General features: G+C 40.6%; 1 protein-coding gene across 1 annotated transcript in view; it reads right to left on the bottom strand.

Annotated features, from left to right (window-relative positions):
* Positions 1–1,772: 1,772 nt before the first annotated feature.
* KCTD16 (potassium channel tetramerization domain containing 16) overlaps positions 1,773–15,220 on the bottom strand; it is a 300,453-nt gene continuing 287,005 nt past the window's right edge. The window contains exon 3 of the mRNA XM_061149436.1: positions 1,773–3,785. Coding sequence (XP_061005419.1) covers positions 3,331–3,785 — 455 coding nt within the window. The 3' untranslated portion in view covers positions 1,773–3,330. The remainder of the gene's footprint in view (positions 3,786–15,220) is intronic.

The following is a 15,220-nucleotide window of genomic DNA, read 5'->3' as shown; positions in this document are numbered from 1 at the left end:
CAGGATCCAACAGTTTTATTTTCCTGTCTTCCCCGTTTCCTGCTGAACACAGATCACTCCCTCTTTGATAGTGGGTCAGAGGACTTTATAAATATAGTTCTTACTTCAGAACACCCACATACCATAGAGAATGACCTCCACAAGCTCACTGGATTTTAGCATGGCAGAATTTTCCAAGGTCTCTGTGCCTATGATTCCTCATTGATTTGACCCATTTGATGCTACTAGTCTCTTCAAATCAGCCTTTGTCCTCACCAGTATTCAAGAAGCAAACCATACATATTGTTCTGTCCAGAAATGAATTAAAAAATTCTTGAAACTATTTTAAGTTTGAGGAAATGAATATGATACATGGTGCAGGGCCACTATAGCATTTAATCTTCTAATTCACTTACCCAGAATTCATTTCCAGTGTTGTAGGCCACATAGCCCTCACTTCAATTCCACTTGAACTAGGACTAAAGATGTGCATGGACCTGGTGTCTCTGTAGAGACTTTTACTAACCAGGTCTACAAATCTGCCTGCAATGCAGGAGACCCAGGTTCAATCCCTGTGTTGGGAAGATCCCCTGGAGAAAGGAATGGTCACCCACTCCAGTATTCTTGCCTGGAAGATTCCATGGACAAAGGAGCCTGGTGGGCTACAGTCCATGGAGTCACAAAGAGCTGGACACAACTGAATGACTAACTTTAACTGTTATTTCCATACCAACAACCACACAAATGAACACTCTGTTGCTGTTTCAGCTATGTGAACTATTTGGTTTGAGCTGACCCCAACATGTAAATCCATGGCTGATTCATATCAATGTATGACAAAACCCACTGGAAAAAAATAATAATAATAATAAAAATTAAAAAAAAAATATTATTACTACTTTAAACAGACTTGCCACCACTGGTTTTGTTTTCTGGGGGTATAAAGATAGCCTAAAGAGAGAAAAAAAAAAAAAGACAGGTCAAAGGACAGAGAAATGCCATGAACATTTTCTTTGCAATGTTTCATTTCCTATTTAAAGTACATACATAGTAGGAATAGTGAGTTGATGGCCATCTTACTAGTTCTCCAATTCTTACTAGTGTGTTTCTATCTTGAAGCCATTACAATCAGGTCTGAAATTTAAGAAAGTTGGGACTCTGGCCATTTTAGTTAGACCGCCAACTCTTTGACAGAACTTCCAATAGGACCATAAGAATCATTTGGGCAAAGTGAGTTTGGGGATATTTTCACCAAATTCAACTTCTTGACCCATTAAGTTCTATGATCCTTTGCAGAATCATCTATTACCAATATGACCAATATGAAATGGTATAAAGAAACACTGAAAACAGTAAAGACATACTGGTAGGCTGTACAAAGCTATGTTGTAGTTAAGATCAAATGTCTGCTGACACACTAATGTATGAAAAAAACAGCACTGAAATTCATAAATATAATTGTCTTACAACACAACTCCCAAAATGATCTTTCTTTTTTCACTTCAGCCAAATTGTTAAGTCCATTTGAACCATCAGGACAAGAAAACATTGGCTGAGTCTGTTGCCCAGGTGTGAAGATAAGAATTAACAAAAATTTAGAAAGCTATCCATATGTTAATGAGCACTAATAACAAGTAGCAAGATACACCTCTTACATAATAATATGCATCAATGAAAGATTTCAATGGGAAGCAATAGGTCACTATGTCTCCCTCCCATAGACATCATCCAGTTGCCTTTATTACCTGTGGTACATATACACATACCCACACACACAAAATTTAAAAAAAAAAAAAAATAGGAGTTCTTGGCACACAATTAAGGATGGAAAAAAAATATTTTTTCAGTTCCCACTGAAATGCATGAGGAATGCTGAAAGTCAAATCTTGCCCTTTAGTCTTCATTTACCACAAATCTATGAAAAAAACTATGAGTACATTAATAGAATACAGAGTCACATGGATGGATGGCTATTAACAGTTTCTTTTTGGTTGTGTCCATACAGGTCAAGGATGTAAACAAGAAAGACCGTTTAGAAAGCTCAACTCTTAATTTCAGAGCTTCAATTATCTAGTTGGGTTGTTCAAAGACATCAGAGAAGTGAGAGCCAAATTCTAGTATGGACACAGCCAAAGCCCAGATTCCAGAGGCAAACAAAACTGGCTCCAAGGAAGTAACAGTGAAGCACTGTAGTTTTAAAAAGTTATGAGAAATTATTAGGGGATGTGTGAAATACAACTTCCCCTTAAAACAAAAGGCTGGACCCTTATTCAAGTACTGTGTGCTGTTCTTACTGCCACAACTACACAGGAATGCAGAGAACTTAACGTGGAGTACGTGGAAAGGTCACACCATTAAAACATGGGCAGAAACATTGACAGAAGAAAGGTAATTCAGCTCAGGGTAGAGAAGGCTGAATTGGGGTCATTTTGCAGGAATTTTTGTGGATACGGATGTTTGGGTTTTTTAAAATACTAAGAACGTGTGACTAGCTCTTCTCACCTTCTCCTAGGGCTGAGAGAGAGCAGTGCAGTAAAATGGAGCCTGAGGGTGTTCATTTCCAAATAAGGAAGACAATTTGCTGATGATGGGGGTTATTAGATGTAAGGAAATGATGCCAAGAGAGGCTCAGAAATCTTCCCAGAAGGGTTTTAAGAAAAAAGCAGAGGCTCCTGTGGCTGAAGGACTCTAAGAGGGTGCTGCGGGGGTCAGGAACAACCCCTTAGGAGGCCCAGGACCTGGGGTCATGTGCTCTGTGTGTATATACATACTTGGTTGTGCTTCTGTTGCACAAATACTCATGCATACGGAGTCAATATAAACTGGCACATAATCAATTTGAGTGAAAAGTCATATAAATCTGCCACTTTCCCCCATCACCCCAGAAACAAAAGGAAAAAGGAAAATTTAAAAATCCAAACCTATGGCATTGGGCCAGATCACTACCATAATTTTCATTCAACGGAGGGAGGTAGAAGAAGAGAGGAAAAACCCAGTTTGGGATAAATGATTCCCAAGCCCTCTCAGCTGTTCTTACGTCGCTGGCTCTCATCTATAGACAAGATACTCAGCACACGGGGCCAAGTTAACAAACAGACAAAGAACCAAAAGAGAGAGAGAGAGAGAGAATTTCTTATACTTCCACATCTGGAAAGAAATCTACCCTGTGGATTGACATGTTAAGGTGAACTAGGTAAATAGGCAGTAGTAGATCAATGGGCTATTGTGTTCTAACAAATGTGTATTGTTAGTTGTTGCTTTATCTTTTCAAATATGGATTTCTTTCAGGAGGTTTATTTCAAAACGGTGACACGCTGTTTTTTTCTCCCACCCCCACCCCCTCATCCGCCCCTATAGATGATACTTCCGTAAAAGTTCAGATTGCCAAGGGTGTTTTCTCTCTGGGAACCTATCTGGAATTTTGATCTTTAGGAAATCCTGGATGCATTTCTCCAGCTCTTCCTCAATTGACAGCTTTTCCTTAACAGCTTTTTTTTTGCTACTCATGTTCGACTCCCTGGAGCCGGAAGTCAGAGTCCGGAGCAGGTCACTTTTCCGTCGCATCTCTGACTGCTGGATCAGCTGGACGGGGCCCTTCTTGATGGGACGGTCCAGAGTCTGGATGTTGGTCTGGCGTGTCACGGGCCCACAGATGACTGTCTCCTGGGGAGAGCTGGCCTCAGACTGGCTGTCGCAGCTGGAGGTGGAGAGGTCGTTGCAGGAGGTGCCACTCTCTCCTTCTTTGTCACCCTTACCGTTCTTGCAGCAGCAATCACAGTGCGACGATGACCACCTGGAAGGCTCACCTGCAAAGAAGCACAGGACCCAAGGAGTGAATGTCAGGCAGCTCAGCTTGGAGGAGGAGCACTGCACATCAACACACACAGACAAGCTTCCACAGCCGTGTCTTTAGAAGAAGCAGGACAGCACACAGAATGGGTTGCAACAGGAGTACCCACCAGCCAAGTTCACTGAGGGAAGGAAGTTCATAAGGGTAAGCTGCATAAGGGGAAATACATTCTAATGCATCAGTCCATGGAGTCGATAGTTACTCAGCTGCACGGTGTCACCACTAACTTTGTTACCTTGGCAGACCATTTAATTCTTAAAGCTTCAGTTCCCTCATCTGTGAGAGGAAGAAAATAACTTCCCTACTTTCAAGAGTTGAAGGGTGGAATTAGATAAGGCAAGTGAAATTCTCTGGGAGATAGTGAAGGATAGGGAAGCCTGGAATGTGGCAGTTCATGGGGTTGCAAAGAGCTGGACATGATTGAGTGACTGAACAACAAACAACAGCAAAAATGAAATTTTAATGCAATGTGTGCCACACAATAAGCACTCAATATATGCTAACTGACTTTACCGTGGCTGATGTTAAGCCCTAATCCTATGCCCCGTGTTATTGCAGTCAGGTAAACAGGGAGATTCTAGAAGAGTGGAATGATAGCTACCACTCAGGGAGAGCTTACTTTGTGCACACCCACATGTAAGTTCTTCGCACCCATTAACATACTAGACCCTCATGACAATTCTAAGACGTCAGTATCTCCATCCCCAGTTTCCACATAAAGAAACTAAAGACTTTAGAATTTTAGAAACTTGCTCTAGGACTTCCCCAGTGGCCCAGTGGTTAAGTATCTGCCTGCCAATGCAAGGGACACAGGTTCGATCCCTACTCCAAGATTCCACACTGTGGTGGGGTAACTAAGCCATGTGTCACAACTGCTGAAGCCCATGCACCCTACAGCCTGTGCTCTGCACTCAGAGGAGCCACTGCGATGGGAAGCCCACAGACCATAACTAGAGAGTAGCCCCTGCTCTTGGCAACTAGAATAAGCCCTTGCACAGCAACAAAGACCTAGCTGCAGCTCCCCAAAAAGAAATTTGCCATAGTTTGTACAAAGCTGTACAATTTGTAAATGGCAGAGCTGGGATTTGGAAACAGGTCTCCCAAATACTATAACTAATCTGTCTGTAAAATTCATGCTTCTCTTTCAAAACAATTTTCAAAGTATCACTTCTCTCTGAAGTCCTGGTTCACCTATCCTCAGAAATAGTTGTCAATTTTTCCTCTGAGTTATGATCTTCCCTTGTAAGTGCCTCTATTATTACACATATCACATTTTGTTATAGTTATTTTCTACCTTAGGCATGTCAGCTATTATACCATGAGCACCCTGAGGTAGATGCAGTGAAGAGTTCATTGTTGTCATACCAGAAAAGGCTCCAGTAAGCATATAGAAATTAAATAATTCAATATTCATTTTTATCCTAATAATAATTCTGAAATACCTTGATCCAGCCATACCTGAAGCTAGACCTTTCAATGAGGTTTCACTTATACAATCCACTACATTATATTTAAGCCAGTGTGAATTCCTCTCTCCCTGTTTCCCTGAGTCTTGATTCATAGCAGTACATTCAGCTATTTGGAGCAGAGCCATTTTTTAGATACTCAATGGGTGGCTCCCTAAACTAGGAAATCCAGAGTCACCGCACAAAACAATTTCCTGAGCGTAAGTCACTGCTCCAAGCCTTCCACTCTCTACATAGCCACAGTCTTCTTGGAGTCATAAACCTAATACTGTTTACTGATCAGATGTTATACACTGGGCACTTCATATATTCATTGCACTAATGCCATGAAAAAATTAAAGGGAAATCAATCCACTTTATGATGCTAATATTAAGGGCAAAGATAATGTGGTACATTTATATGTTTTAAAAGGGATCCAGTTTCGATTTGCACTATATCTTATTCTCATAAATAATGAGTCACATGATAATAAGATCCCACTTTGTTATTATTTCTAATGTGGTTAAAGTAGAGGAACCTTAGGATGGAAACTATTAGGAAGGTTATATCCTGTCATCTCTTACAATGTCTGCCCTCTACATATCTAAACCATTTAAATATTTATAACAAGTTATACATTTTTCCTCAGAGATGGTAAAAAAGAAAGTCCCTATAAATCACAATGCCAAAAGAATCTCTAATATATATTCGCTCTTCTGTACTACTTTTCAAATGTGACTGAATATTCATTGTATTTATATACCCATTAAATAAAATGCAACAATCCAATTAGCCGGAAGGAATCACCACAGCAGTAATGTCCTAGTTATCACAGGCTATTACAAATAAATATCTTCCACGCAACAGAGAAACTATTCAATATGTGCCAGCTGGTGACTGAAAGTATCAGCCATAGAAAATGGTTTCTGTCTGCCAGCCCCGATTTTGAGGAGGATGTTTTTTCTCCTTCAGAAGGTAGAATTTGCCTCTGCCTCTCCAAACCTGGCCATCCCTATACTAATACGATTCCATGGAGAAATGGCTCCAATGAGTTGGGTCAAAGAAAAGTAACACCAACCCAGGAATAATCTAGTTTGATCTTTCTTGAGCAAAATTCAGAAACTGAACAAAGCTTTAAAAGAAGAAGGAAAAGGAATAGGAGAAAGACAGAAAAGAGAAGAAAAAGATATGTTGAAATACACCTGCCTATAACCTTAAAACAAGATGACATAATATTTTGGCCATAAACCCTCCTAAATCAGTAGAAATACAAGCCTAGGCGACATGTCTGATGGCCCAATGATTAAGACTTGATCATCCAATGCAGGGGTGCAGGTTTGATCCCTGGTCGGGGAGCTCCCATGTGCCTTGTGGCCAAAAGACTAAAACACAAAACAGAAATACTATTGTAACAAATTCAATAAATATTTTTAAAATGGTCCACATCAAAAAAAAAAAAAAGAACAGGCCTGTATTTCTCTGTCCAAGAGTCACCTTCCTCTGAAAGTCTTTCTATTCAATGGACGTGGAGGGGAACCTGAGGCTTCTTTTCTGAAAGGCAGTCTAACAACACAAACACCAACATGTGAATGAGTCCTGTGTGCTCATGTGGAAAACTGCATGCAGCCCTCCACGACCTGTCCAAGCCAAGACCCTGGCACGAATGCATTATTTCTGCCCTGAACTTCTGGGATCATCATGGATTTAAATGTCAGTTGGGATCCACCAGCTTCCAGGCAAAGAGAAGTATTACTTTCCACTAATTCTAGGCACTATCACTATTAAAGGGAAATTAACCAGATTAATTTTAGTGGAGCCCATTATACTACCACATGTTTCAATATTTTATGAGCACATCTGAATGTTTTACTACTTTGGAAAGGTAATTCACAAGATGGCTTCTGAAGTCTATATATTAATTTGAAATCAAGGAAGAAGATGGTATTAATACAGTCCAGTTAGAAGTGCAATCTGAAGGGTCATTATAAAATCCGAAAAATAATCACATGTGAAAAGAGAACCATGTTGTTTCTTTTTTCTTTTGCTTACCCCCTTCCCAAGAATTTAACCACAGCAGACAAAGGATTTAAATCAGAACACAAAAAACCCTTTCACCCTTGCAGTTCCACTGACATAAGCTTACCTGTTCTGGAAAGAGTAAAAGGATCTGTGAAAGGTCAATTCTGTAACTCAAGGTATTCTAGAATCCTCCCCATTATAGCAAATTATGATCTACTAAATACCTTGGTATTTAAATTACAACATACTTTTGCTCCCAATTTGCTGAGGTTTCAATACTGGCTGGAATAATTTTCTCCATTTGAGGAGAAAATAGGTTACAATTGATTAGTCAGATATAGGGAGAAAATCATTTCATTCCCAGAAAAGTCTCATTTGTTGATATTAAAACAACAAAATATCTGCAGCCTTTTGGGGGTGTATTAACTAGTTTCTGGTCAAAGAGCCTAATAGCGCTTCCTTATCTTTAAATAAACCACTGCTGAATTTGTTCGACATCATTTTTGCTGCCAGGCACATAATAGAGGCTTGATAAATGTTTGATGGTTAAATGAATGAGTCAAACACATGTGTTGAATTATAACAAGTTGATAACACAGTAGATAGATGGCAGGCTCCAGAGTCAGGCTCTGCAATATGTCAGCTTGGATCAATACTTTCCCTCTCTGAACCTTAGTTTCCTCTTCTGAAAAATAAGGTTAGTAATAGTATCTTCCTCATAAGGGTTTTAGGAAAATTAAATGAGATAATTAAGGTAAAAGTGTTTCATGGTTTGTGGCACCCAATCCATACTTTGACCAGTGTACACATTCATTCTGCTAGAAGCCAGAAACTGATCCACATAAACAAAACAAATCAGAAGCTTGTTAGATATGATGATTATGTTTCTACTAACATGCTATACAACCAATTCTTCAGTCTGGCTGGAGCATCATGTTAGAAAGAACACTAATGCTATAACTGGACTCTTCAAGAAAATATACACTGAGCATATCATAATGTCTGATTTTGTTTGGGAGTGGAGAGTAACCATTAGCACTTATAGTGTCTGGCACATACTATGAGACCAGGGGATAATTTTGGAAAGAAGTTTCCTTTACAGTGCAGTGCTTAGAATTTCACAAATGGATGGAACTTCCAGGATAAAAATTTACGCTAGGACACATCAAATAAATTTAAACCCAGAGCCCAGAGATGTTTGTAGTTGGGATTAAATGGGAGGGGCAGGAAACTCAATAGCCTTGAGTCCTTAAACACTAAATCTTCTAGCAGTTTACAACTTGGACAAATTGAGAACCAATCAAGAAAATTAAATGAGTGGACTTAGTCCCTCTCCACTATAGCCCTGAGTCCTTACTGACAAAGAAGGAATAAAAGAAGAAAGGCTACAGAATCTTTCTCCTCGATGAAAAATTCAAACCAAGCTGAGTGAATCACAACTTAGCAAACTCACAAAGTGCTTATGCATTTTTAAAAGAGGCAGCTCTGCAATCTACCAACACTTCAAATCCTCCACCTGCTAATGGTTGTGAACACAATGCTCATCATTTACAGCAACAGCTGGGAAAACTGCTTCTCCCTGTCTTCTCTGTCAATGACGTAGGAGCCTGCCAGTCTGGGAGCTAGGTGGCCAGATTTAATTTATCGAGGCTGCTGAAACACTTTCTCGGTATCCTGGTTGAAAAGTCAATAATGCCCAAACTGATGTTTTTATAATTCTGCTGACCTTGGAAAAGATATTGCACAGTGGAGATTGGGAATAGACAGACCATGCAAGCACCTGGGAAAAATACATCTTCCAGATTGACAATCCTCATTTCTTGCTTGTGGTTGACCTTTTCTGCACTTGGACATTTGGCCTTGGAGGGACCCAGCTGGGGACCCTCATTAAGATGAGGTAAGTCTGGGAAAGAGCAGACAGTGAAACCATCCATGCATCTGTCAGGGCCAATCAGGAAAACAGATGTTCCACCTGTTATCTTAAAAGGGAGAATTTAATATAAGGAATTGGTTAAACAGATGTTGGAAGGGCCAAAGATAGTGACTGCAAGAGGCAGCTACCACCCTTAGGACCAAGGAGACAAATAAAAGAGATAGGGTCACTAGAACTGAGATGTGGGCAACAGGCATCCTGTGGGAGGTGGGACCCAGGCATATGAGGAGGGCACCCTCCCTGCTGCTGGTCATGGTATCTGAAGGGGCCTGGCTCTGGGATTAAAGAAAAACAACAACAACAACAAAGTTGAGAACTAGAACCAACTCCTTCTGGGGGAAATACAAGCTGGATTGATGAGCAGGAAGCAGGCAAGGAGTCCTTCTTCTCCTGCTGTGTTACAGTCTTCCTCTATGTCCCCTACAGACAGAACCTAACAGGAAGCCAGCTGAGCCCATGAAAAGAGTGGTGAGCTGAATCACAACCTCAGCACAGCAGAGAGGGGTAGGTTTGAAGCCCAGAGACAACAGCTAAATAACAGGACACTGACCCCTCCAGGGATTCAACAGAAAAGACAGACACAGCTCTCGACCTGCTGGACCATGAGTGCAGATGGAGGAGTTAGGGAATGGAAGTGAAGAACCATCATTGCCATTCAGCCCCTAGCTGCCCTTGTTATGCATTACTAAGGGTTTTGCACGTGCTCATCCATCACAACTTATTTTCCTGATATTCATCTGTTAAGCTCTTTTTTGACCATCCCTTTCTCAGAGCACCTTACCTATCCATCCTCCAGCCCAATTTAAACCAGTCCCAACTTCCAGCCTGTTTCCTTCATATCAACCACGATGTGTAACTATGGATGTGTTCTTAGGTTGGATTAATGTAAATTTTCCTGTGTTTTAAAGCCTGGCTTTGTTCCTTTTTGAATTCTAATGCATACTCCAGGGCACATACACACTGGGCTTTCACGGCAGTAGGTGCTCAGAAAATACCTGCATGAAAATGAACAGGAGAGGAAATGGATGAGGTGTATGGTTTAGAGTATCTGTGAGAGGCAGTAAACCTACCACACACACAAAAAAAAGATAGAAAAATATGACACGCAAGATGGAAAAATTTATCATTTCACTAGACATTTATACACATGTAACAAAAGCATAAAATAGGCTGATCAACAGAGATTAATGGCAAAATCCATCCAGAACATATATTTTCTAATTGATCATCACTCATACTTATTTATTAATATCCAAAAAATCCCTAAAGGCATTAAACAACTTCAGTAAAAACTTTCTTAACTACTCGGCTATGGTCTCTAATCACATAATTTTCCACTTTGGTGATGCCGAAACACCTGCCTAGCTCAGGTTTTTCACCTGTGAGCTTTCTCTCTGAATAAAGCAATGCAGTGATGTGTATAAGCTTTAGTCCTGAACTTTAACTTTCTGGCTGACTGCCTTGCTCTTTCAAGTGTTCCTTGATGACACACTTATTTCACATTTTCCCAGGTTCTTGTTTTCTTTCCTTTTATTGTATTTCTTCCTCTTAGTCTCAGCATTTTTCAGCTAAGACTCTACTGAATTACTCCTGTCCCCAAAGTCCTTATTTGCCCATTTCCTAGAGAGTTCGATGGCCCCTCTGATCTCTTTTCCCACGGTGTCCTCTTCATCCCGGCTACTTACTTTTATATTTTTCTTCACCAGTTTTCATAAACTTGACCATTTCCCCTGAATAATAAGTTTCACAACAACTCCGCTCAATCCGTATCTCAGAGTATTTTATCTCTTTGAATGAAACGTACATGAAATTATTACAAGATTTGTATGCTTCCCCTTTCCAGTAAAAACATCCATCCTTTCCTTTCGGGAACTTCCCTTCACTATTCCATCCTGAAGGAACTGTCAACCATGCTGCCGTGTCTAGCCACAAGGGGAGGACAAATGGACTCTCTGTGAAACAGCCATCTCCCAACTGTAGTGGGTGATTCCGGCATGGTTATATGAGCCAAGCTGAGTGAATCAGAGTCCCCACTGGGACTGTTCTGTGGGAACTTACAAGTACTATCCCTAGTGATTTGGGATGTGCCAAACTGGGAGGATGTGAGTTCACTGGCCATCTTCCTTACCAGCTGGAGGGGAGTTCATGCATGAAGAAGCCAAGCAGACAGCCAAAGCTAAGAAACGGTCAGGAGACAGAGCCCAACATCTAGCAGTATCACACACTGGCCTCATTCCTATAATTTTATAAGCCAAGAAATTCCCTTTTGGCTTAATCTAGTAGAGTTAATTTTGCATTACTTACAATAAGAGTCTTGAACACTTGATCAAACTCATGTAATCGCACTCAATATCTATCTAGTTTACTTTTGTCATCCCCTGAGTCTGTCTAGTCAAAGCTATGGTTTTTCCAGTAGTCATGTATAGAGAGTTGGACTATAAAGAAAGCTGAGAGCCAAAGAATTGATACTTTCAAACTGTGGTATTGGAGAAGACTCTTGAGAGTCCCTTGGACTGCAAGGAGATCCAACCAGTCCATCCTAAAGGAGATCAGTCCTGAACATTCATTGGAAGGACTCCAATACTCTGGCCACCTGATGTGAAGAATTAACTCATTAGAAAAGATGCTGATGATGGGAAGATTGAAGGTGGGAGGAGAAGGGGATGACAGAGGATGATATAGTTGGATGGCATCACTGACACAATGGACATGAGTTTGAGTAGGCTCCGGGAGTTGGTGATGGACAGGGAAGCCTGGCATGCTGCAGTCCATGGGACTGCAAAGAGTTGGACATGACCGAGTGATTGAACTGACCGAGCACTTGTACCATTCTAGCACTAATATTACTCTAGGGTGCAAGTACAACTACTTTCTAAGCTACTTTGTAAGTTACCTGTTTCTTCTCTGGACTCGCAGCCCTTTTGCTACACTAGTCCCAACAAATTTGACTAACACTGTCAAGAAACATACTAAGACAATGCTGCCTCCTATTGTACATAATTATTCCCACAGTGAATGACAATATCTGTCCCTCCAAAACCAGAAACTTAACATAATAGTAGATATCATTTACTGAGGACCCCCATGAGCCTAGTATTGTGCTTAGCACTTCACATAATCTAATCTTCACAATAGCTCTCCTAGGTGGATGTGATTCTCTTTCCTTTTTATGGAAGAGGAAACTGTAGCTCAAAGTGATTAATTATCCCATCCAAAGTTAGAGTTTACAAGTGGCAAATTAAGAATTCAAATACAGATCTCTTTTAGTACAAAGTCTCTGCTCTTTTTGGTGGATACGTTATTCAATATCTACTAAAGATATTTAAAAATACCGACAGACCAAAAAGATTAAAAGTGTGGACTTTAAGACATAATAATCCCAGTGATTCCAACTCTTCAGTAACTTTAAAAAGTAATCAACTGACCAAACAACTTGAAAGTCCAGGTTTTTGTAGGTTTTTCAAATCAGTTTATCTATATTAAAAATCTCATCTCCCTTTCTCAAGTTCACTGGAGAAAACTGAAAATAACTAAGTGAAGGATGAAGAGTTCTGGTCCCTTTCTGATATGTCACCCCCCCTCCATAAGTCTTCTGCTACCTGGGTTGCCCCGGTAGCAGTCAACAGTGTTTGAAGTATGCATTTAATTAACACAGGAAAAAAGCCCTTTGCCAGTTAATTAAGATTTCATATTTACTACTACTGCTTAATATATTTTCAACAACCAACCAATATATAATACCTCCTCAAAGTGCGGAAATCAAAACACAACAATCTATGGCTTATTGGTAAATGCAGGCATAAATTTCTGTTGATTCTCCTGGTAAAAGAAAAAATAGTCAAATTAACCCAGAGCAGTTTTTCAAGAGCCAAAGTGTCCTGGGAATTTTTCAAGAATCACAGATAAAATAAAAGAACTGTAGAACAGGGGTTGCTAGGCTCTAGTATCTAATGCCTGATGATCTGAGGTTGAGCTGATGTAATAATAATAGAAACAATGTGCAATAAATGTAATGCACTGGAATTATCCCAAAACCATTACTCCCTCACCCCTGGTCCATGGAAAAACTGTCTTCCATGAAATTGATCCCTGGTGCCAAAAAGGTTGGGGACTGCTGTCTTAGAACACTTATAAATCATAAACTGCTTTTAAGTTGGAGTTACCCAGAAAACTTCGGATGGTGAGAAACATAGCCGTGAAAAGGTCAACTGGGATGTGGTTCAAGACTCACTATGGACAGGCCTGGACAGAATCATTAAGCACAAGACCTAGAAGGAACCTGTTTAGAGGCCACTGAGCACCCTTGTTTTACAATGAGGAGAGAGAAAGATGCCTAACTATGGTGTGAGGACCCAGCTCCTGAGCCCTGTCTGGGACCCTGCCAGGGAAACAGCTGGAAGGGTGCGGAGTTATGGAGGCAAAGTCAGACCCAAGTAGGGAGGTTTTCATTTCTGAACAGTCCATCAAATAGGAAAGAAAAGCTCTCAGGAAGAGTACATTACTAAGTACAGTGAAGACTAACATACGACAGAGCAGCTTGAAGAAAGCAGATTCCTCTAACATGACCACATGTCTAAGAGAGACAGAGATAGACAGACAGATAGACATTGAGTGATGATGACACTGACCTCCGCTGGCACCTACCTATGCTGTAGACAGGGCTGGGCACTTTACTCGCATCATCTCTTTGAGCCCTCACTACCGGTGAGGAGAGTTAGGGAATCATAATGCCGAATTCCCACCTTCCTGGGGGTACGAGGAGATGAGCAGGGACCAAACTTCCCCAGTTCCAGGGAGGCTGAGATTCATCATACAGGTTTACTCAGAATCAGCATCTAAAAGGTCTGCTTTTAAACTGCACACACCCTTGATGGAAGCTGAGTCTGACACCTCCGTGTGAATTAGTTTAGAACAATGCTTGGACCTGACAGAGGAAGCTGGGAATTCACAATAGTGAGTCACTCCTGGCAAATGACATTCATGAACTGTGAGCTCTGACCACATGTCAGGTGTGGGGCCAAGTGCTTTACAAACATTTGAATTTTATGTTAGCAACACCACCAAGGAAGAGTTTCTCCAACTCGGTACTACGGATATTTGGGCTGGATGATTCTCTGTTGCAGGTGCTGTCTCTTACACTGTATGGTGTGCAGAAGCATCCCTGGCCTCTCCCCACTAGTTTTCAGTAGCACCTCCACTCCTCACTCAACACAACTAAAATCACCTCCAGCTGAGAACCACTGCTCTACAGTAAGTGTGATTCCTATTTGGTTGATGAGGACACTAGATTTCATAACTGTTGACTAATTTGCCCGTGAGTCCCAAAGCTAATAAAAGATGAAACCAGGAATTGATATTTGGCAGATTTGACTCCAAGGCCAAGGCCTGTTTCATCAGTATATCATGGTGCTTCAGTGAAATGATGTCTTTTTGAAAAAGGAGCTTCTTGGGCAGAGATCCAACCATTCCATTCACTCCAAGTTCCAAAAGAAGACCAGTGAAAGGAAATGGAGTTGCCCTTTCACTTTTTATAACATGAAAAGAGCATCTTATTCTCACCAGGCTATCTTCAGATGATAATGGAGAAAGAAAGATTTAGAGAGTTTAGAGGCTCTGCCTGAACACATATCTCTGCCAACTGGCCACTGATTAATTACTCTTCTTTTAAGTAGGAATTCAAAATGAGACAAAGGTGGCTTAACCTGGGATTTTCCCATATAGCCACAGCCTATGTTCCTATCATGTAATAAAAATAGACAACGTTAAATTGAATGTTTACTACATACCAGATGCTGTTTTGCACTTTGCCTGCAGAATCTCATTAGAGATTCACAGCATTCCTATGAAGTGAGCTCTACTGTCATTCACATTTTACAGAAAAGTGAACTGAGAAACAGAGAGGTTAAGCAACTAAAATACAGTCTTTAAAAGAAGAGGTGTGATGCAGATGAACATAATCTGATCCCAGAATTTCCATAATGAGGTAGGTAGGA

The sequence above is a fragment of the Dama dama genome, chromosome 9 (assembly GCF_033118175.1).
Source record: "Dama dama isolate Ldn47 chromosome 9, ASM3311817v1, whole genome shotgun sequence".
In the NCBI taxonomy this organism is placed as follows: Eukaryota; Metazoa; Chordata; class Mammalia; order Artiodactyla; family Cervidae; genus Dama; species Dama dama.
This window is presented reverse-complemented; position numbering and strand designations above follow the sequence as displayed.